The 22406-nt window shown below is 40.9% G+C and overlaps 3 protein-coding genes across 5 annotated transcripts; 2 read left to right on the forward strand and 1 right to left on the reverse strand.

The window, feature by feature from the left end:
- Nucleotides 1-8209: 8209 nt before the first annotated feature.
- On the reverse strand, nucleotides 8210-17243 carry LOC109621272 (splicing factor 3B subunit 3). 3 transcript variants are annotated; one of them, XM_062854496.1, is made up of 12 exons: nucleotides 17096-17243; nucleotides 16750-16783; nucleotides 16428-16626; nucleotides 14224-15399; nucleotides 13189-13496; nucleotides 10342-12537; nucleotides 10080-10131; nucleotides 9824-9871; nucleotides 9508-9619; nucleotides 9258-9312; nucleotides 8977-9030; nucleotides 8210-8752 (listed from the first exon to the last, which is right to left on the reverse strand). In XM_062854496.1, exons 3-6 carry the CDS (start codon nucleotides 16456-16458, stop codon nucleotides 10600-10602), a joined length of 3453 nt encoding a protein of 1150 aa, XP_062710480.1. In that variant the 5' UTR covers nucleotides 16459-16626; nucleotides 16750-16783; nucleotides 17096-17243; the 3' UTR covers nucleotides 8210-8752; nucleotides 8977-9030; nucleotides 9258-9312; nucleotides 9508-9619; nucleotides 9824-9871; nucleotides 10080-10131; nucleotides 10342-10599. The 3 variants fall into 3 exon arrangements, with proteins under 3 accessions (XP_062710480.1, XP_062710479.1, XP_019932117.1); XM_062854495.1 differs by having other exon boundaries at nucleotides 16428-16783; XM_020076558.3 differs by lacking the exons at nucleotides 8210-8752; nucleotides 8977-9030; nucleotides 9258-9312; ... (2 more) ...; nucleotides 10080-10131; nucleotides 10342-12537 and adding an exon at nucleotides 13647-13727 and having other exon boundaries at nucleotides 13358-13496; nucleotides 16428-16783; nucleotides 17096-17242.
- Nucleotides 17244-19897: 2654 nt separating this feature from the next.
- On the forward strand, nucleotides 19898-21063 carry LOC134287512 (uncharacterized). Its single transcript, XM_062849402.1, has one exon. It carries the CDS (start codon nucleotides 20176-20178, stop codon nucleotides 20830-20832), a length of 657 nt encoding a protein of 218 aa, XP_062705386.1. The 5' UTR covers nucleotides 19898-20175; the 3' UTR covers nucleotides 20833-21063.
- Nucleotides 21064-21105: 42 nt separating this feature from the next.
- On the forward strand, nucleotides 21106-22171 carry LOC115265401 (uncharacterized). Its single transcript, XM_029870319.2, has 2 exons — nucleotides 21106-21502; nucleotides 21573-22171. The coding sequence occupies exons 1-2, from the start codon at nucleotides 21106-21108 to the stop codon at nucleotides 21899-21901; spliced, it is 726 nt and encodes a 241-aa protein (XP_029726179.2). The 3' UTR covers nucleotides 21902-22171.
- The last annotated feature ends 235 nt before the right edge of the window (nucleotides 22172-22406 follow it).

Genomic DNA, 22406 nt, shown 5'->3' on the forward strand with positions numbered 1-22406 from the left:
CAGAAAGTCCTCCTTATCTCAAGCAACAACAAATGTCGTTGTACTACCAGTTTGTCAGTAATTTTATCAAAAATTCGAAGAAAAAAATTCAATTTATTTTATTTTAATATACAATGCCTTCTGCCAAGTTGCTAAGCTCTGGTGTTTTAATGAACATTCCATGAATATTTTTTAACAAAGTGAGTACTATCAGAATTTTAATAAGCATTCTGTAAAAAAAGCGCCACACATTGCTTCTACAATTTGTCCAAACACAGAAGCAAAAGTTTTTTCCAAGAATTAAAAAAAAAAAACACTTTTGAAATAATTACAAATATTACCCAGACATACTATCAGAAATTCCTTTAGCATTTATTTAAGATGCCATGGTTTCCACCAGGGCAAGAGTGTTCTTAATAACATGCAATTTTAGTCCCTAAACATTTGGGATTTCTCCTTTAATTCCACCAGTTTTTCTTCAATAAAGTTGATTGATTTGACTTTATAAAAGAGACTTTCAGCCCTTGGCCTTCAATAAAGTTATACAAATAATTTTACCCGAAACTTTCCAAAACAATGGACTACCAGCTTGGCGCGCGGCCACAGTTGATCAGCAGGAGTAAATCCATTTTATTTTGTATGGCGAAAAGCATTTAAACTCGAATTTCTCGAAATGACAAGCTTTTACCAAAAAAAATATTTGGTAGGCACCAAACCGGTCATCATTGTGCACAACCGCTACCAATTTTTTTTTTTTCGAATAATGTGTTCCACTTCGAGAAATACGCCTTTAGATGCTATTCGCCATACAATATTTTTGCGATTTACTTTTAGCGATTTTTCGCGCTTAAAAGCTAGCGCCACATTGGTCAATGCGGAGAGTGGTAAAACAGCCAAAGCATTTAATTCATTCTCCAAAACTTCTACAAGGGTCTCATTAAATATTTGATCAAAAACAATTCTACCAAACTCTTAAAAAAGAAGCGTAGCTTGCTTTTATTAATTGGTAATGTAAAACAATTTCGGAAGGAATCCCTCGGAATATTTTTGGAGGAATCTCTGGAGATATTTCAGGAGGAATCCTGAAGTATTTCTAGAATATTACCTGGAGAAATTCCTGTGGGAGTCTCTAGAGAAATTCATTTGGGGATACTTGGGAAATTTCCCCAAAAATCTTTATCAGCATTTCAGGAGCAAAAATTGCTTAAGGAATATTAGTATCCAGCTTTTTACGCTAGCCTGCCATAAATTTTGAATCGCCCCTTTCTGACATTTATTGCCGCCACTATAAAAACCATTATGGATCAGTCAAAGCAAGCTGATACTAAATCTGAATATTTTGAATGTTGACAATTCAAGCGTAAATTTTTTTCACTTTTGTTAAAAATGAATCAAGTATAGTCCTAATCCAATTTTCTTGCTATTTTAGGTCGCGAAGGAGTAAAATCCGGTAGCTGGAAGATGGGAACTTGGTTGGGAATTTACAGGGAGACTTTAAAGGCCAAATGTATGGAATTATACACCAAACTGCACAACCGCAAGCACAACCACTACACGACCTGAGCTCAGGAATTTTGTTATTTACCTGGATCGCGGTTTCGATGGTTCCTTGCTGTTTTCAGCTGATGGTGTTATGGTGACATTCCACATGAGTCTATTGGTGAGGTCAAATGTAATAGAGATAGAGAGATTTATACTACCGTATTACCCCGCTAATACGACACCGACTGTTGTCGAATAACCGGGGTAAACTTTTAATTCGACAAACTGGCCACCCTACACTATCATGCTCATTGAACTTTGGCAACTCTATTTTTGTTTTTGTTTTGATTTCCGGATTTGTTATGCAACATAATTGCAACAAATATTGCGGTGATGCGAATGAAAAGCTCGTTCTTTCTACGATTATTGCCATCCTCAGTTCATTCCGGTTGGTCTCCAGCCGGTTTGGGTGTAGAATAGCACCAACTCAGAACTTCCGGAATTAGCGGCTGCAAGAGGAGCTGCTGCGGGTGGGAGTATAAGCGCAATATCAAACTGTTTTGCATTTACAGTGTACATCGCTGTGACATTCGAACACTTTTTAATTCGACATGTGTCGAATAAGCGGGGTACGAATTAAAAAGTGTCGTATTAAAACGTGTCGAACCAACGGGGTAAGACGGTATAGTAAATCAAATTAATTTACTGATAGAATCTAAGTGCAGAAAGCACATAGATTGCGAACGAGTGAGAAAAAAATCGTTCTAAGTGCAACTAATGAAAATGAAAAGTTGCACTATTATATTTCATTCTTCCAATAATATATTCAGAGTGTGGCAAGATAAAAAGCAACCCGCTCAACATAAAATCCAAACACAAACATAACAAACCTGAAACGAACATGGCGCGCTCAGAAAACGCACATTTTGTTGCCGAAAATTAAAAAAATCTTTTGCATACGTAGTGCTCCGTCGCCCGAGTCGCTTGCTGTTTTAGAAGGTATGTAGTGAACTTCTTATTCAAACTTTAAGAACCTCTTCAAACTACTTACATTTCTCTTGTATTTCTATAGAATAGCACCAAATTGTCGCTGCTCCTCCACCGTCACCAAGGACGAACGCGTTGACGATTTGGAAGCTGCCGGATGCAGCTGCGATGAGGATGTGCCTTTTGATCAGATAACAGCCTGGCAGAGTCCAAATTGATCACTTTAGTTAACAAATAAAAGCAGCTCGATCGTAGATTATGCAAAATTTGTATTTATTTATATTTTGATGCTAATCTCACGTGTAAATAAGCTCATTATTTATCATAATGTAAGCTATGCACTGAACTATTGAAAACAAATAGCGACGCACATAAATTCTATCATGATTGAATCGTCAAAGATTTGATAGCGCTGCACATATTTTCCAAGTGTAAAAGCAACTGGTCACAATCTAAGTGCAGAACTTTTAAATTTAATATGTTATTTTTTCTGAGTGTAGTTTTACTACCCTGAAATAGGGAGGGGTCAAAGTCCAACCGGGTCCAAATTAAACCTTGCTAAGGGTTCTCTGTCCAAGTAGAACACGATATCCGCTAAGCCCGATCGGGACTCGTCCCAACACCGCCGGTATGACGTAGTGAAAACTGCATTCAAGTAGTTTAAACCTAAATGATGTGGCCAGAATCTGGCCTGACATTGTGCAAGAATGTCCCCGTATATTGAGAATAGCCAATATCCTAGGCTATAGGCTCTGCGAATAGTATCCCATTGTTCAATTTTCCTGCATCTAAGGGGTAAAATTTCAAATAGACTAGGTATAGAACATTTGCGACGCCTTTCTCTCTTGTAATGTTCGTACGTATACATATCATATTGAATAATGAGGATTCGGAAATAGATAATTTAACCTGCCTCTTGTGTGGATACAGCTCTGCATATTGTGTATGTGATGAAATATATTCCACAGGTGCCTTGCAATTATAGTCCATAGGCAATCTAATATAATTAAAAGAGCAATTAGCAGCATAAAATACATAAAATAATACAATTTTGGCTACGAAGAATTCGCAGCTTCCAAACAAACTCGAGAAAATTTTTGACATTCAAATTAACAAACATATATTCCCGCCTTCTAAGACCAAATGACCAAACTATAAAATCGGTCGGCAAGAATTGTCAAAATTGAATCACCCCTCATTGTTTTATAGCCAGCGTAAAAAGCGTAAAAAGGATATATTACTAGATGAATTTTTGCCGGGAATCCTTGAACAAATCACAGGAGAAAGATTTATAGCAGACATTTTTGAATTGTAATTTCTGGCGGAATCCTAGAAGAAATATCCCAACAGATATTGCTGGACCAATTCCAGGAGGAACACCTGAAGGAATCCCTGGAATTCCTGGAGGAATACAAAAAAAAATCCTGGAATCTAGGAAAAATGCTTGGAGCAATCCCAGAGATTACTAGACAAATCTCTAGATACATTTTTTGATGAATCCCTGTTGAAATCTCATAACGAATCTCTGAAGGAATATCTACAAGAATCTGAAAGAAACTAAGATGAATTCCTGGAAGAATTCCTGAAGGAATCACAGGAGGAATACCTGAAGGAATACTAACAGGAATCCCAGCACGGATTCTTAGAGGAATTTCTGTAGTAAACACAACAGTAAATTATTGAGAAATTCCATTACAAATTTAAACAGATATTTTCACAGAAATTCCTGGCAAAAATTGGCAAGCTCTTTTAATTTAAAAATGATTGGATCTGATTTCAAAAATGCATGCCAACTTTGATTAGAAATTTTAAAATTTTATTTTAAGATATTTTAGCATTGTTGATTTTAAGGATGGAAAATCGGTAGTTTTCGGTAGGAAATATGAAAAATCGGTAGTTTCAGGGCTGGCGTCTGTGAATCGGTAGGCTTGTCGAAAATCGGTAGGACTACCGAGAAATCGGTAGGTCTGGCCACCCTGTTCCCAACACAAATTTCAGTTTTGTATATTATATATTTCTCTTCATTACGGCTCACATCACCTACCTTCCCAACAAACATTTTTGCAGTATAAGAGTGCAATAAACTGTTAGAATTTCCACCACTTGCCGCTAGAATGTGCGCCCATCGCACTACGACAACATCAACAGACAGATCAACTATGTTCTTGCTCTTTTGACATTTGATATTGTATTTCCGTTTCCGACTTCATTATCTAACTCGATCATTAGTCTCGACTGTGCAAATCGAATGCGTTGTAATCAGCCACTTGTCATCCAAATACTACCCCACAGTAAAAAAGCGAGCCAACATCTCTGACCCCCATTGTGCGTTGAACCCCATTTTGACAACAAAATTTGTAAACAGTAAACTTTTCTGGACCAACACTTGAAAAGCGCGTAATATTTTCCACAACAAAAAAGAAAATTTTCGAAAATACTAGAGAAATTATGAAAAAATCTAATTCTCTTAGCTGAAATATGTTACAATAAATAAAAACGTGTTCAAATTAGGCCGCAATTGGGGATGTAAAGAACTTTTTTTGTTAAAGAAAAAATATCACTCGTAAACTGCGCCTAAATCAAATGTTTGACCTGAAACAGATGATGACTTCAAAAACATGGCCGCATCGCAGCTGGTTGGTTGTAATAAAATCGTTCCTATATAAAAGTCCCGTTTTCTACCTGTTAATATCCGATTTTGCCCAACATAAACCACTCTTAAACAAACTTTAGTTTAAGAAATTGTTATTCAACTAGTTCTGTTTCTTGGGTTAAGAACGAGGGTACTATCTGGTATTATTATGTGTTTCTTGCATCACACACTGCATTATCCAGGGAGGGTGCAAGCACGTCAAACTCGAACAAACTACGCCTACCTAACATGCATCGAGCGGGCCTTCCCAAACAACACAATGCGATTTCGCGGGCCATCCCCATCGACAAAACAAACCGATTCCCAAGCAGGATTCGACCAGGCTTCTGGTCGCGTTGCCAGTCGCACTAACACACTCGCAAAAGATGAGCAGTAGTCCTACCTCGCCGCATGCGGGTCCCCTGGCATTATCTGACCAACGTCGTAACATCATCATATTTCCCTTCCGACCCCGCTCAATCACTCTCTTCCAAAATAAAAAGAAAATCGGGTTAAGTACGGTTCCTTTGAATTCCACTAAGAATTTGCATCCTTTGACAGATATTCCCCTAACAAGCCCAGGTTAATCATCATCACTCTCTTCCACCAGAAACTTCACAAGCCACAACAATCCCATCCCTGTCGCCACTGTGGGGATCTCTGTGACCGCGAATTCAAGATACTCCGGATTCTATCGGGAACCTCCGGATCCGATTCGGGAACCAGTCTTTGGCTCACCTGTCGTAACTCTACCGCTTGCTATTCCTGCCGCTCAATCACTGAGTGATGCAACTGATGCAACACACTCAAGTCCGAATTACCCATTCGATGCCAATATCAACCCAAGTGCCAAGGTATCTAGATGTTTCATTTACAGGTCACCACAGGCTTAATTGATTTTGCTCAAATTTTGAACGTAGCTTCTGGGAGCCCAAAACAACTGATTTTGAAGGTAAGACTTGGAATTTTTCGAAATTTTTGTTTTTCATATAAGTGTGGGCCACCTTAATGAGAATCTTTCACTCCAAAAATTATGAAAATTGATTAATATTTCAAAAAGTTATGACTAAATTTTGGTTTTTAATTAAAAAATTATTACAGGTCGGACTCGATTATTAAAAATTATTTCTCCCCGGTTAATCGAATCACCCGGATAATCGGGCCATGCTTCTTTTCTTTTATTTTTGATGTTCTACAATCAAAAACTGTTCGTTAAACATAGAAACTGTGTTGCAGTAGGCATATCATGCCAACAAAAATTTTAAGATAAAATGGTTCCGCTATAAATAGCAACAGCAAAAGTACATTTCTAATACTACAGCCCTATTCATTACATTCGGGATTTTTTTCTCGATCAAAAACTGACAAAAATTAACATAAACCACATCCCCTCACAATTCCCCTTTAACTGAATTGTTTCCTTTGATAGAATCAGAACCTTTTTATGAAGTTCAAAATTCACAAAAAAAAAACTATGTCGATTTTGTCAGCCTAAAATACAATCAAGGTCTCACTGTATAAAATATTCTAAAGGAACTAAAGCGTAACTTACGTCACGCTTTACGAGGAGAAGAGGAATTCAACATTGTGTGATGACCAATATGAAAACATCAGGGGTCTCATATACTGCTTTAGGCTAGGAGAAATAAAAAAATAAAAAAATGTGTTACGTAATTTATGAACGTCCCCTAATTTAAATTTCTGGCTACGTCACAGCTTCATGCACATAAAATAACAAAAACATATACTTTTTAAATTAAAATTTAATATTTTTTTTTCGTGATTCGATTATCCGGAGTGAAATAAAAATCAATACTCCGGATAATCGAGTCCGACCTGTATATCATTTCGACGTAGTGTACACACCTCTCTTTTAATAGAATATCATCTCGCTATATTACTTGATATAGAGCGCAGTGTGAACGTAGTAGCATTACTGTTTTAACGGTTTTAACACAAACGAACTTTGTTGACTTAAGTGATCAATGTTACCCCAAATCAACACAATCAAAAATTACATTTTAAAATCCTTACATGTTTCGGAAGATTTCTCAAAGTAGCTCAACACGTATCAAGAGGGCTAGTACCTTTATTGTTTCAAAAATATAAATCATGTAACGTTTGCTTGTACAAGGAAGCAATCAAAAAAGATCAATGTTACCTCGGATTACGATTCTTTCTGGCTGACGAAAAAGATCATCTGAAGACATTCCAAATGAAACTCGGATGGAATTCCTGGAGGATTCCCGTAGCTCTTTGAGAAATCCCTTGAAGTCCCAAAGGAGTCTCTGAAGGAATCCTTAAAGGAGTTCCTCTAGCAATCTCAGAACAATCCTTTTAAGCGATTTTAGAGAAGGGATTCCAGAGGGAACTTATGAAGGAACCCCAAAAAGAAGCTGAGATGGAGCTCCCTGAGGAATCACAGATGGAAATCCTTGAAATATCCTAGAATAAGTCCTACAATAAACCCCCCGGAAGAATATCATCATGAACGCTCCGGGAGTCCTAGAAGAAACTCCAGTAGAAGTTCTGCAACAAATTTGTGGAGGAACCGCGAAGGATTACTTGGGAAAATCCCGGATGGAATTCGTGTTGAATCCGAGAAAGACGTCTCAGAGAAAGACCACCATCTCAGAGCGGTGCTTGATTATGATGCCCCAGAACAGTCGCTTCAAGGTCTAGGAAGGAAAGGGTTAATCAGCACTGACGAAAAAATATAAACTACTGTGCTAAAAAATCAGATCATCACATTTTTTCGAGCATTCCACATAGAGATCTCCACAACTCATACCAACACGATTGTTCACATTCTTGCAGCATTATAGAAACCGGAAAAAAAGGATACATACAACCATACAACTTTTAAGATGAGGGAGAAGACGCCGCCTTGTAAACACACATTGCTACCGTTCCTTACCTATAGTGCCGGTGTTTTCCCTCCGATCGAGCCACCTGGACCATAGCATTGACGACGACGACGCTGTACGTGAAGCAAAAGAAGCGACCTTATTTGGGAAAAGAGGGACCCGCACACAATACAAAAAAGAACAAGCTGTTAAGTGTACCGCCGCCGTCATCATCTTGAGATTCGGATATTTGCGTGAGAAAAATTTCACAACCATTGCGGAGTACGATGTTTCAAGGGTTGTTGTTTATTGACTTTTTTTTGCGTTTCTCTCTTTCTACATGATTTGTATCAGGGGTACAATCGCCTTTTGCGGTGTGTTCCGGGTTAAAAGAATACATACACAGTGCACGATAAGCTAATTGATGATTATTACATGGTATGTATTTTGGAAACGTGCTGATTCACTACAACGTGAAAAGAAATAGTTTAGTAAGTAACACACTACTACAATCCGTGGAAATGATGGGTAATAAATACTGCCGCCCCTTCGGTTCTGAATCTGCCTAAGAAAGTCGGAGAAAGAAGGATACCATTAGAATTCTTCGTCGTCAGACTGGAAAGTGAGATTTTTCGGTTCAGAAACCGGGTGTCAGTGAAACAATAACGAATCATTATGAAAATTCATAAGTCCGAACTTATATTTTTGTTGTTCATCATGATTGTTTCTAGAGAACTTCATTTATGACACACGTGATGGAATAACTTACCGTAGAATAGGGTATGATGATGCTGTTGATCGTCTCCGATCGTATGATAGATTAGATCTGGAAATTTACAGAGAAGAAACATATATTTAGTAAACAATGTCCACAAAGATTGGATAAGTTACTGATGGTGAGTGAGTATGATCAATCGTAATCAGAAATAATATATAATCATTCTTCTGCCCTGAGCATTTGGGCCGTAATAGCGTATATTAAGAGTAACATCATTTTAGAATATGAAAAATGAATAATAAACAGATTAATAGATTAATGCTGAAACTTACCATTTGTATTTAGCAGATGAGAAAAGAGCGGCCACTAATTCCAATTTGAAGAAACTGCAATATGAGAGAGAAATAGAAGCTTGAGTATGCTTGATAATACAACATAAAAGTGTAGATTCAATGTGAGAAATCAGTCTTAGGAGTTTTAATCAATGGAGTTCTTTAGTCTATCTTGCGTTAAAAGTATTTCATCATAGAAGTTTCTTTCAGCTTTAAATCCCAATCAGAAAAAGTTAAATTTAAAGCTCTATGTAATTGACAATAACAATAATGATCCTTACCTTTATCCGAAAATATATTACGTTGACAATGCAAGTCCAAAACTGGCTAAGATTGCTGGAAATAGAAAGAACAATAGTTTCTTGTTAGATACACATGAATGGAAAGAGTAACAGATCGATCTGAAAGAACGTCATGGATCAGAATTGAGTGTTTTAATCAATGATGTTCGTTAGTCTATCTTGCGTTAAAAGGTATTTCATCATAAGTTATTCTATGACGAAACAAAGCTCCGACACAATCAAAACTTACCTTATGAACTATTTGTGATGAATCACTAGCGATTACAACGAATCAACAGCAATCGAAGTTACGTAATTTTCTGTTTGAAGATATGCGGCTCTACGGTTGAATTGTGTTTGATCTACGAAAAGAGAGAAAACGTGATTTTGAGAAAATCTGAATACCAATTTACGACAATTTGTTGAGCATGGAACTTTAATCAGCAAGATAAGTTATAATCAACAAAATTCAGTTGAAACACGGTAAACCGACAAGCGGTTAAACATCATGGAAATGGTTCTCAACTTTGGAAACTTCAAATGTGTAGAAACATACATAAACTTACCTTAATCGATTATAAATAGATTGCTCCAAGTAACTTTTGCTGGATGTTCTGAAAACAAGAAAACAGAGAATAAACCCCATTAGTTTGGTTGATAGCAGATCAAATCAAACCATTCGTGATGAATCAACAAGCATCAGTGCTTTCTAACGTAGTTCTAATCAATGCTGTTCGTTAGGTGTCCAAAGGTCTTATTTAAGCAATTCATCATGAAAGGAATCTTAGTTGGAAATGTTTCTTAAAATTTGATACAACTTACCATTTTATTTTACGAGCTAATGTGAAATCACAATTCTCTTACAGGTAAAGATCTGGAATTGAACAGAAAAATTAGGATTAGTAAAGTAGCACAAACGTACGTCCACCGAATTGCCTTTGATTATAATAAACATCAGTGCTTTTTAACGTAGTTTTAATCAATGTTACTTCTTTAGGTGTCCAAAGGTCTTATATTTAAGCAATTCATCATGAAAAATGTTTACAGTTCGGATCAAAATACGAAGATGTTTGAAATAACTCACCTTTCTGGTCAATTATGCAGCACATGACGCTGGACATCTCTCCGTAAATCTGTAAATAACACAATACATACATCAGTCGAATGTTTTAGATTTGTGAAACCTTTGACAAGTAAGAACACAAGCGTCAGTTAACTACTTAACGTAGGTTCGTAAACATCGGATGTTCTTAAGTGTCCAAAGGTCATAAATTTAAGTCATCATGAAAACTATGGAAAGTCTCATTCGACTACGAGATTCATAACTTACCTCACTAACACCTTAGAACGCATACCGCGTCCGGATGTCTTCCAGCTTCTTGGCCACCTCGTTCGGCGTTCGGCCCAAATCCGACGCGATGCTCTTCTGCTTGGCCGGATCCATCGAGGTGAACTGCTCGCAAAGATCGCCGTCCATCACGTGCTTCACCGGGTAGTAGTAGCTCCGATAGCTCAGATGATCCCGCCCGCAAAGGGGTGTGTTCTCGTTGCGCATGTGCATCTCCAAGTGCTGGAAGAAGTCGTAATCCTCCCGGCTGGTGAACGGAACCAGCGCTCCTACGGTTCCGCTCATGGTTGCGTATATCAGCGACTCCGAACCTCCCGGAATAAGGGTGGCCTTCTGCAGGGACATGATCGTTTCTCCAAGGTGGAATGTGCAGATGTTCTCGGCTTTTTGGGAGGCGCCGTTGAGCAGACCTCGATCCCACAGGGCTTTGTTTCCGGTCGGATCTTCATCGACGTCGTCCGAGACCGAATGGGGCAGGCGAAGGATAGCGATATTGCCGAACTTGTCCGCCGTGGCCACCGTGTCGTAGTCCAGCAACGTGGACGTCGTAATCCATCGTGGATGCGTGTCGTCGGCAAAGATGATCAACTGATTCTCCGCTCTTTTGTACTTGATGCAGTAGATGGATTCCTGCACGTCGGAAACGAACACCCTTGAACCCATCGCCTGGATGTTGACGATCTGATTGGGAATGTGTTTGTTTTCGCACTTCCGTAGAAGTTTCTTCTTGCCGAGATCGTAGATTCTTAACACTCGTCCTACTCCGACCAGAACCCGTCCTTGGAAGCTAGCGATTGCTCCGGGAGCGTCGTCGATCTCCGTCCGGTGATAATGCTCGAGCTGGTGCGTGTGGACATCGTACTTGTACACATCGATGAATCCACCGTTTGCAATCTTGGGATTCATCTGGAGATCCTTAGCGACACCGGCCACAACGTACCACTTTTGGTCTACAGAAAACCGCACCAAAGCCATGGAGAGAACAGCTTCGTTCTGCGCCAATTGTACCTTCGAATAGGTATGTCCATTGATTGGGTCCATCACTCGAATCTGGGACGCCCACATTCCAGTACCTGCCTTCGGAGCCGAGAAAATATCCTCCGGGAGTACCTCGTTGATGAACGCATCAGCCATTTCATTCGCTAGCTCTTGTTCATCCTCACCGGCAGCTTCCCTCATCTCGTCCGCCATCTGCTTCTTACGGATGTTCTTCGTTTCCTCCGTGTAGGCATTGTGGTCTGTTTCACTGATGACCAGTTTGCCCGTCTCGTTGTGAATCAAGAACCGCTTCGGCGTGTACTCCAAGGGGAACGTGATTTGATTGAAAACCGCCCCCAACTTTTCCAACGCCAAAATCCTCAGTGTATTGGTCGAAATGGCTACGATACCTTCCGAGCACTGCTCGCTGGAGAATCCCGAAGCATATTCCAAAGTTTCGTATGACAGTGGAGTCAAGTGGAATCGATTCTGGAAGTAGTAGCTCAACCAGGTCCGACTGGACATGGCTAAAACGGCTTCCGAGCCCTGCATCTTGATGCGGAACAGCTTCACGGGACGAGATCCCAAATATCTCGTCCGGGTATCGGCCAAATCTCCCGACACCGGATCCAACACGGTCCGCAGCAACACTCCGTTCGTCAGACCAATGTTCAAATAGATACATCCAGCGGACGATGCAACGCCCTCCTCGTTGGTATCTCCGGTTCCCATCTCAACAATACAGAGCGATTCGGCTGCCGAGGGGAGCGCTTGCATGGATCGGGGCGAGAGGCAATCGCTGGGATCTAGCGAAATAACGCGCACCGTGTTGTCGGCCAAACCGACGGCCAGGAACCACGACCGTTGCTCTCCGGCCGGAACGGAACCCAATGCCATGCACATGACATCGCTGGGCATCTTCTTCCGTTCGGTGTATTCGTTCAGTTGGCCGGTCTAAGTGGGGGGAGGGGAGGCGGACGACAAGACAAAGGATACTTCTTAGAATAGATGATAATATGCATGTGAAAAAAAGTTTTGATTCTAATACAAGGTCAGCACTGCAGGACACCGTTGTACTCTTCAAAACAATTCTGAATCAGGTGTTCATCATGGGTATGATAGTGTTAGGGGGGATTTGTAGATTGGCGTAATCTTGTCTCAGTTGCCCTACCTAAGCTGGGAATCTTAGTAGATCCCTCAGCCACGGTATACAAAATGAGTAATGCTAGAGTCTATCATTTCAGAAAATTGGAAATTTTTTTTTAACTTCAAGAAAATCAAGAAACAGGTCCTTAAGCGACACAATAAGTTCAAAAAGTGTGTGGAATGTGTCTCAGAATGTGTCCTTAGAACTTGAGGAGTAGTCTATCAAAGATGCTAGAAAACAGGCAAGCTTGCATCTCCACAGAGAATCAATGCATCAATCGAAGCTCTTAGTTCGACCGTCGTACTTACCTTCTATTGTTATTTCGGTACAAGCATGTATGCAGCAGGTACAGTATTATTGAATGAGCGAAAAGAAATCCGACGTAATATTTTCTCAATTCAAAGCCAACAGCTACAAATCCCCCCATGCCTTTTCTTGACCCACCCTCCCCTACTTACCGGATCCATCTCGAAGTACACCAACTCACCACCGGACAGCGCAATGACCACCTGCCGTTGATTGACGGCACACTTGGTGATGGTCTTCTTGCCCGGGGCTTTCCACTCGTTGACACGCTTGTCCGCCCGGATGTGCCGAATGCCGTCCGGATAGACCTGCACCAGCGCATCGTCGCCAAGGGCCGAACAGCTCAACGTGGGGGTTGTTCCGAGGAAACCACTGTCGGTGACTTCCTCGACCGTGTCGCCGATACTCAGGACCAGGGTGGCGTTCACGAAAGACACGATGATGTACGCGTCGAATTCCTCTGCAAGTAGGTGGGAGAAAAATCGTGATGAATTTTTAGATGGGTTCTTGGTTTTTGAGGAAGTTTGTTCTTTGAAAAAGTTGCCTAACCAATTATAGTAGTCAAGTGTAGTTATTCTGTTCTAGAGCTATCGAGCATCGCTTATCTTACCTATTGGCGAAGAACATTACGTTCTACGGACGGTACGTAGTCAGAGAGATCACCTCCAAAATTCAACTCAACCACGATGGTCTGGAAATGAGAGGAAAAACTGGTGTTTGTGACAAAGGTTTCGTGATTTAGCTTTTTCTTTGCGAAATACGCGCTCAAGTAGGGCAATCAAAACACCAGCTTTTGTGATTAATAGATAATTCTGACTTATGTGGGGGAATGTTTAGCTAATTTCGGATCTGAGAGCAGAGCTGGCGGACAGTGTAGGGTAAATGTAGCTGATATGGTTTATCTATAGCGGTCAGAGCCCAACGGGCAATACGCCAAGGATCAGGAATATATCAACTTTGGTCAACTTCCGGTTTTACAACCGGCGGACCGTTTGCTCTACGACATTGAGGTGCGATGACACATTGAAGTGGCGTCACCAGTCCCCGATTTCGGATGCACGCAGACCGGGACCCTCCGCGAAAAGGGAACCAGTCACGCGAATCCAGGTGATGTCGGTTGGTTTGGAAACCGTCAGTCAGCTCTTTGTTTTTAAATACTAGAAATGTAATTGGACATCAACACTCACCATCAATACGCTTCTTGACGGTCCAGACAGCATTCGGATTACCGGGCAGTTCCGAGACGGCCATCTCCGAAACTTCCAGTCCATGTCGGAGCACTCGAATCGACGATCGTGGGCCACGGCCACATGCCAGGTACAGCTGGGGTGTGTCCTCGTTGGCCAAATCGGCCACCTGGCAGCCCAGAATGGGAGCATACGAGTGGATTTCGTCGACCATGACCAAATTCTTCAGCGGACGAGGTGCAAAGAAGAAAGTGTCCCCTTCTTCCAGCGGCATAGCCGAACTGAACTCGGGCTCGTCGTCGTCATCGCCGAGGTGAGCGATCTGGTATAGATAGTGATTGCCAAAGTCGCAAGCCACGAACAGGAAACCGGTTTTGAGTACGCACATGGCTGTTGCCGGCGGAACCGTGTCGAAATACTTGAGCTTGATCTCCGAAACGACGTCGTCGTCGGTTTCCAGTGTGACCTTGAAGATATCTCCCTGCTCCGTTTGAACCAGGAAAAAGTACATCGATTTGGTACGATGAGTTGCCGAGCAGATGAAAATCATTCCCCGCTCGGGGTCATCAAGGTCATTTCGCCTTCTCGGAATCGGACAACGAATGTCATGCTGATCACCGAGATTCTTATAGGTCAAATAATTTTCCGAGCAAATCAAGACTCCGGAAGGGCCATCATTACCCCCAGGAACGGAGATCAAAAAGTTGGCGTGTTCTTCCAGCGGTTCCGAGTATTTGCGGACCACATGGTTCAATCCCAAATCCAACTCGTAAAACGTCAAGGTCTGCTGCGTTTTGGCTGCCGCCTCTCCGGATGGATCCAAATCCGCTTCCTCGTAGTCAATTTCCAAGCAGGCAAACATGGGATTTTCAAATCCGACGTCGACTCCGACCATGTGGTATGTCAACGTGCTGGACTTGTGCGCCTCCAGTGGAGATGAAATGGTCAAACGTGCTTCCGAGTCACGGTTCAGAATGTAGACCAACTTCTGCTTCTCGATGGCCCCAATCATGACGGCACGACCTTTCGGGTCGATGGCCAAAAATTGGCCCGGGACAATTCGCCGACATCCTGATTTACCGAACGTTTCCTGATGAACTTTCTCCAGCTGGTTCTTGGCCGCGTTGTATTCCAAGATGACGATTCGTCCGGAATCCGATCCGACGACGGCATAATCTGCAAGAAGAAATATACAATTAGTCATAGCTAGAACCACAACTCGAACCAAACTTCTTTCAAATGTGTCTATCCCATCGAGTCGTGTGCAAAAACCTAATAACAGGCAATTGCACGCCTATACATCGATGGAATTGCTATTCCTTGAATTATGACATCCAACACCATGGCACGGTGGCCGGCGATAAACGTTAACCTATCCAAGGGTAGTGTGGACTCTTTCGGAGATTTCTCGCGTAACTTTATCAAAGAAATGATCTGTCGAAGCTGACTGTAGAATTAAAATGGCATGGACATCATTGAAAAACTCATGCTGAGAATAATTCTGATAGTGTTAAAGGAAATCTTGCAGCAATATTGTCATTTGTTAAATTGCTAGGTTTTGTTGTATTAATTTGTTTGTTTCATTTAGTTTCCAAATTTAAAATGTATTTTTTTCCAATAATGTTCGATTCCTTGACCTGATTATAAGTTTGTACACTGACAGACTATCGTATAAATAAACTTACAAATTACAAAAAAAAATCAGAAGAAGCTCCGGAAGTAAATCTAATCAAGAATTGTCAGTAATAGCTAAACGCTCATCAAGGATTATCGTATGAATTCTTGAATGTTGAGTGTTGAGCAATGCAATTCAGGTGTAACCAGGACCCTAAGACAGCATATTTCCTGACTTCAAGTCATGTTGTCTCTATGAAGCTGTACGGTAACGCGACTGTACTTGAAAGGCAGACTTGGCTTTAATTTGAATATAGCAAAAAGAAGTTCAGGCTGCTCTTGATCAGCTCTTCCGAAAAGTTATGCGAGATTCTTATTTTTCCATGGATTTTCGGTTTGAAAATGTCCTCTCAAGTTTCAATTCGTAGTGTGCTGGAGTCACACTACAAAAGCGACATGTGAGTTTTTCATCTAGGCAACGGTTAGAGTTTTCACCCGTGATCCGGAGTGTGGTTTCGCTCACGGGTGAAGCAAGATTTGCCAGAATCAATCCCTTCCCCTCAAACGAGAGACCCAAAACTGATACGCACCTTTCGTGCCACCGGTCAACCGGAACGACATCAACGACCGGATCACACCGAAGATTTCCGTCTGCAGCAGCGTGTGCACCTTGCCCGTGTTCGGATCCGGCCGGACCAGCTCCAGGCTCTTGCCCTTCGACAGCAGGATCTCCTGCTGTTTGGTCCCGGCGAAGCAGCCATGGACCGCGTGGGTAATGCCAGTGGCGCGCTGTAGGATAAAGTTGTATAAATACATTGCGCTTCGAGATCTTCGCCGCTTGGCTGGCGGTGATGTTTCGAGACAACACTTGTGCGACACACAAGTTCAAAACACCGTTTCTTCTTGTCTTACTTGTCTGTCATTTCCGTTGCAGTCATCTCATCATCTGGAAGCGGAAGGGGCGAAACAAAATGTCGGTTTTGAGGTTAGAATTTGTCAGATTTGTAAAATGTGATTTCTCGTTTAGTTTTTCAAAATATCGGATTATTATCTGTGAAAACGTATAACAACATGGATTTAAACACGAATATCAAAATTGTGAAACATTTTAGACAGTATTTTAATGAAAAAATAGTATTTTAATGAAAAAAAAGTGAAAAGGGCGTCGTGTTGGCACCTCACGAGGCGTGGGTCACACTTTTAAATCAATTTTACACCATTCAGAAAGCATTCTTAACAAAATTTTGATAATATTTACCTGCTGAGATCAAATTTCAAGGAAATTCATCACTTTTAATGCGATAAAACACTTAAAATTCCACTAATTTTACAAAACTGCAAACTTTACGAACCGCACTTGCCGATGACTGTCCCAGAAATGAACGAAATGAACGAGGGCGATCAAGTACGCAGCCACTTCCAGTCCAACCGAACAAGAATCGGGAAACGAAGCAGAACGTTGATGAAAAAGAGAAAATGGTTTGAAACATCGGAAAATGCGCTACTTTTACGTTAGGTCGACAAATTGAAGCGGGGATTTTGTTTTAGGTCGAATGACAATTGGCAAACAAATAAATAATTAAAAATATAATAATAATAATTGCATTTCTTGCATTTGTTGATATTATGCTTCTGGTTGAAATCCGAACAGACCAACAGTGTGAAAATTGTTTTTTACCCTACTTAGAAATGTCGCAACCTAGGTCGCAACTCAATTTGGATTAGTGAATATTGTAGCATGATGCGCAACAGAAAAAATATATTCATTTTGATTGATTTGTCTTTATAGAGCTTGCTGACGTTTATTCACCTCTCTCTTTCATGCATGCAGGCGGGATAGGATTTGTTGTCATCGGGAAACCTTTCTTGATGACAACAAATTCTATTTCGCCTGCATGTTTTAAAGAGAAAGGTGAATAAACGTCAGCAAGCTCTACCCAAGGAACATTCACTCGCAGACAGACGTTCAAGCTTGACTCAGCAGCTTGTGTAAAAAACATGGCCGCCACAAATTGCCAAGTGGCAATCAGCGAACAGATGGCGTTAGTGACGTTCATATTCAATCGCTGCCTCACATGTGCGTTGCGACCAACAACTGTCACCACGGTCGTCTTCCAGCCGGATGGCGGGAAAAGACCGCACGTGTTGCACGCTAATAATGTTTCCACAAAATTTGTGCAGAGTAAATGACTTTTATTGGATGTCTAAAATCTTTTGCACAAATTAGCGCAGGACTCTTGTAAAATATTTTACACATTATTACTTTTATTTTACATAGAATTGCTTTAATAAAACTGCATTTGGATGAACTTCACTTGCATTGGGAAATCTTTGTGAATGTGACGCAAATGTAGGAATGATTTTGACAGTGTTTGTTTTGATTTTATTTTTCGGAGGGTGGTGAACTGGGTGGTAAGTAAGCGGCTGGAAGCACGTGGTTTCTCAAACTGTCAACTGCAAGCGACTGCACTGTGGCAATCGATTGCCTAGGTGTCGCTAGTGAAAATTTACATAGAAAATTTGAATAAATTTGTTCGAGCTAGAACGTCTGTCTGCGATTCACTCATTTAACCAACATTGCAATGACATTTTTATTCCACATTTGATTGAATTGCAGTTTAACATTATTTCATCACAGCTTGTAATCAGGCGTTGTTCAAAAAAAAGTGGAGAAGTAATTCAGCAATCTTTTCTGCAAGCGCGATACAGGCTATACAGTCGGCAGTAAACTTTGTTATATCAGCCTCATATTAAACTTATATTCAGCTATAATAACCTGCTGCGAAAACAAAAACAAATTGAAGTGTGAGGTGCAATTATAGTCCAGTCATGTTTATTTTGTCGCATCTCAACGCATTTATAACACACAAGCTCTTCTAAAAATTTCTCAACTTAGGATTTGAACTCGTGATCTCCCAATCACCCGTCACATGCCCTGCCGACTACGCCATCCTGGAATAGGACAGATCGGTGAAGTACTAGATTTGTAGTAATGAGCTGAATTTTAGTATGGTGAGAAGGCCAATTCTCCGTTTCTGCAATGAAATGGTGTAAAAAGCGTGGGTATTATGATTCCTTGCCTTATTTGATGCTGTTTGAGCAAAACTTTGGGTAACAGTGTTGTTGTTTTCTCCATTTCTTGCAACATAAACAACATAGTTATCCAAAGTTTTGCTCAAACAGCATCAAATTAGGCAAGGAATCATAATACCCACGCTTTTTATACCATTTTATTGCAGAAACGGAGAATTGACCTTCTCACCATACTAAAATTCAGCTCATTACTACAAATCTAGTACTACACCGAACGTGCCCCATTGGTAAGTTACTCGCTGAGAGTGTAACATCTTCGCAATGCTATGAAAGATCAATATTCAGATTTATGGGAGGTTGTAAATATGTATTTAAAAAAAGTTGTGAAGATGACTACAACTTTGAAATTGCAACGAAAATTAGCAAATGTTTCGAATATTTTGCATTGGTGTGCAGCAATCATCAATACATATTTAATAATGAGGAACGTTCCAGTACAGTGACGATTCGTTCATTGGGAGCTCGTTAGATGGGCTGTCTCGATCGTTGAATGTTCACTGGTTGGGGCAAAACCCAACTAAAAAGCACTGTCAATGTCAAAATAGATGTCAAATCGAGTTTGACATCTGACCGCCCTTGCATCACAGCTCCTGTATACAGAACGTTTGCGCAAGTATGTGAGTGTTTCGTGACGTATTTCTCGTCACTTGCGTGTGTCTAGAGCATTTTGATCAGTTGTCAGTTGCCCCAACGAACGAACACGATTCGCTAATCGGGGCGCAGTCGTGACCCAACCAGCGAATCCGGACTGTACTGCTCTATTATAATCACTTTGACCTGTTGTTCAATCGAAAAGTGATAATCGAACAAATAAATGATAAACCCGTTTATATAGCTTACTGTTAAACCATTTTTGAACGTTCCCACAATTGCTGAAGTATTTAACTTCGAAAGCATTTGTTCAACTTATGTAGACCACAATCAGTGCACAAAATTTTCGAGCATGCACGATGACCCATGATTTGGATGCATATTCATTCATGCAAGAGTAAAATCTCTTCACGTTACTGAATGAACCGCCACATCTTTGACACAACCATGAAGATTTTTTTCTAGCCATGCGCGCAAGTTCATTTTCTTGATCAGCTTCTTTCAATGTTTATGTTCATTCACACTGATTTTTTCACTGAATATTATCACTTGACTGGCATTCGTAGTAAGATCGACGAGAGTTGTTCACGGCTTCGGTGTTAAATCGGATATTTTTGTTGTGGATTAGTGTGTTGTTTCGAGTGGAACCGGACAATGGAAACAGACAGTCAAAGTTGTACACCACCCCCATCAACAGCAGCCGGAAGTTCGGGAAAACGGGGAAGAAAACGAAATGACAGCAAAAAAAGTCTTGCGGAAATTGCTCTTGGTTTTATCCGCCGGGAAGGTCCAAAGGCTTCATGTGCCATTGATGCCGGAAGTGCGTGCCAATATTCCCAGGATAAACTGGACGTCGGCAATTTTATCCGGCATTTCAGGACCCGTCATCTCGACTTTGCTACGGCAAATGGTCTATTCAAGGAAAAGGAAGTTCCAGCTAAGAAGAAAAGGGTTGTGCCCAAGAGACCAGTGGCAATCGATGCACCATTGATAAAGGATTCACTGTTAAAAATGGTTACCTACCACAACCTTCCACGAAGATTTGTACAGTGGGAAGGCTTCAAGCAACTGTTTGACCCCTTGGGGGCAGCCTGTGGCATGACCATCAACGAAGTAAACATGATGCACGATCTCACGGAATTTGCCCAAAAATTGCGAACGAATATTGCCGAGGAAATGAGAGGACGATTGGTAAGCCTGAAAATAGATTCTGCCGCTTACCAGAATCGTCATATTTTGGGCGTTAACGCGCAATATGCTATGAACGACAACGTAGTTATTCGAACTCTGGGTAAGTATGCATATGCCTAAACGAAACCGTATGCACAGAAAATTAGGTTCCTTTCAAGTACCAAATCAATCTACGTTATATTCCGAATAATGACGTCTGATTGTCTGTGGAATACCTAAATCTAAAATTTTAATTCCGTACTTAATGATCACACCCATAATTTCACAGGAATGATGGAGGTTAAAGAGCGCCAGACGGCGCGGTTCCTAAAAACTAAAGTTTTGGAACTGATTTCGAGCTACGGAATTGGAGTGGATCAAATTTTCTCGATAACCTGCGACAACGGAGCCAACATGCTGGCAACTGTACGACAGCTGAAGCAAGAGGCTGAGTTGATGGCTTTTGAATCAGAAGACCCTGATAACATCGAAAGGCAAGACAAGGAGCTCCACACATTCACAGCAGCAATGTGTAACGAACTGCAAGAGAATTTGAATCTGATTAGATGCGCGGTCCATACGCTCCAGCTCGCCATTCTGGATGTAGTGGACAAATCCAACACATCGGTAAAAAAAGTTACCGAAGTTGCCAAAAAGTTTAAGCAAATTAAATATAAGCTTAGCTTCGCGAACGCGCCATACCCACCGGTTTGGGGTCCGACTCGATGGTGCGGAATATACAAAATGAATTCCAGCTTCCTCGAGTATGAATCCTTCCATAAACAGTTGGCCCAACAGTTTCCAGAGCTCGGTAATATTGTTTTTATTATTTAAAGAAAACGTGTTCTAACATATCGTTTTATTATTGTATTTTTTCACAGATCTCGGAGATACTTGGGAGTTCATTAAAAATTATGAAGAAGCTTTCAGACCGCTTTATACCTGTACAAAAAGTATGCAGTCGAATCATGTATCACTACCAGATTTTTATTTGAGGTGGCTGAACTCCATAAGGGAAGTGAAGAATCTACCGCAAAACCCGTTTTCGACTCCATTAACAGAATCATTGATTGCCCGACTGCAAAAACTACGCCAATCCCGAGCATTCCAAATCGCACTGTTTTTGGACCCTCGATTGAATTATAAAGGTTCAAAGCTGTTCACACCGGAGGAAAAGGACCAGATTCAGGTAAATTTAATTAAAGACTAATGATACTCAATACACGGATGATGATTTTAAATCCAGTTCTGATTGCCCGTCTTGATTGAGCATGCTGAACTTGAAAAATTACTGAAATACCAGTAAACGCATAGCTTTTTTAGAAATGTGCATAACAATACATGTTGTATTATTTATATTCATAGGGCTACATAATCGACTTATACAAAAGGATTTCTTCATACCACAGCTCTACATCAGCGACTGCGGAAGCCTCGACATCAGCAAAAGAAGATGATTTCGATTCCTTCCTTACCGAAATGTTTGGTGAATGTGATGTACCAACCACCGATGAAGCTAATGGCTCCCAATTTCTGCAGCAGTTGAAAGCACTGGAGGTAGAACCAAGACAGAGTCACGCTTATGATGTTTGGCACCACTGGGTAAATAGGAAAACCACACATCCCGAACTGTATGCCGTTGCGATGGTTGTCTTAGCAGTGCCCTCCAATCAAGTTTCTGTGGAACGTTCCTTCAGTGCTTTGCCTTTGGTGTT

Source organism: Aedes albopictus, chromosome 2, assembly GCF_035046485.1.
Source record: "Aedes albopictus strain Foshan chromosome 2, AalbF5, whole genome shotgun sequence".
Taxonomy (NCBI): Eukaryota; Metazoa; Arthropoda; class Insecta; order Diptera; family Culicidae; genus Aedes; species Aedes albopictus.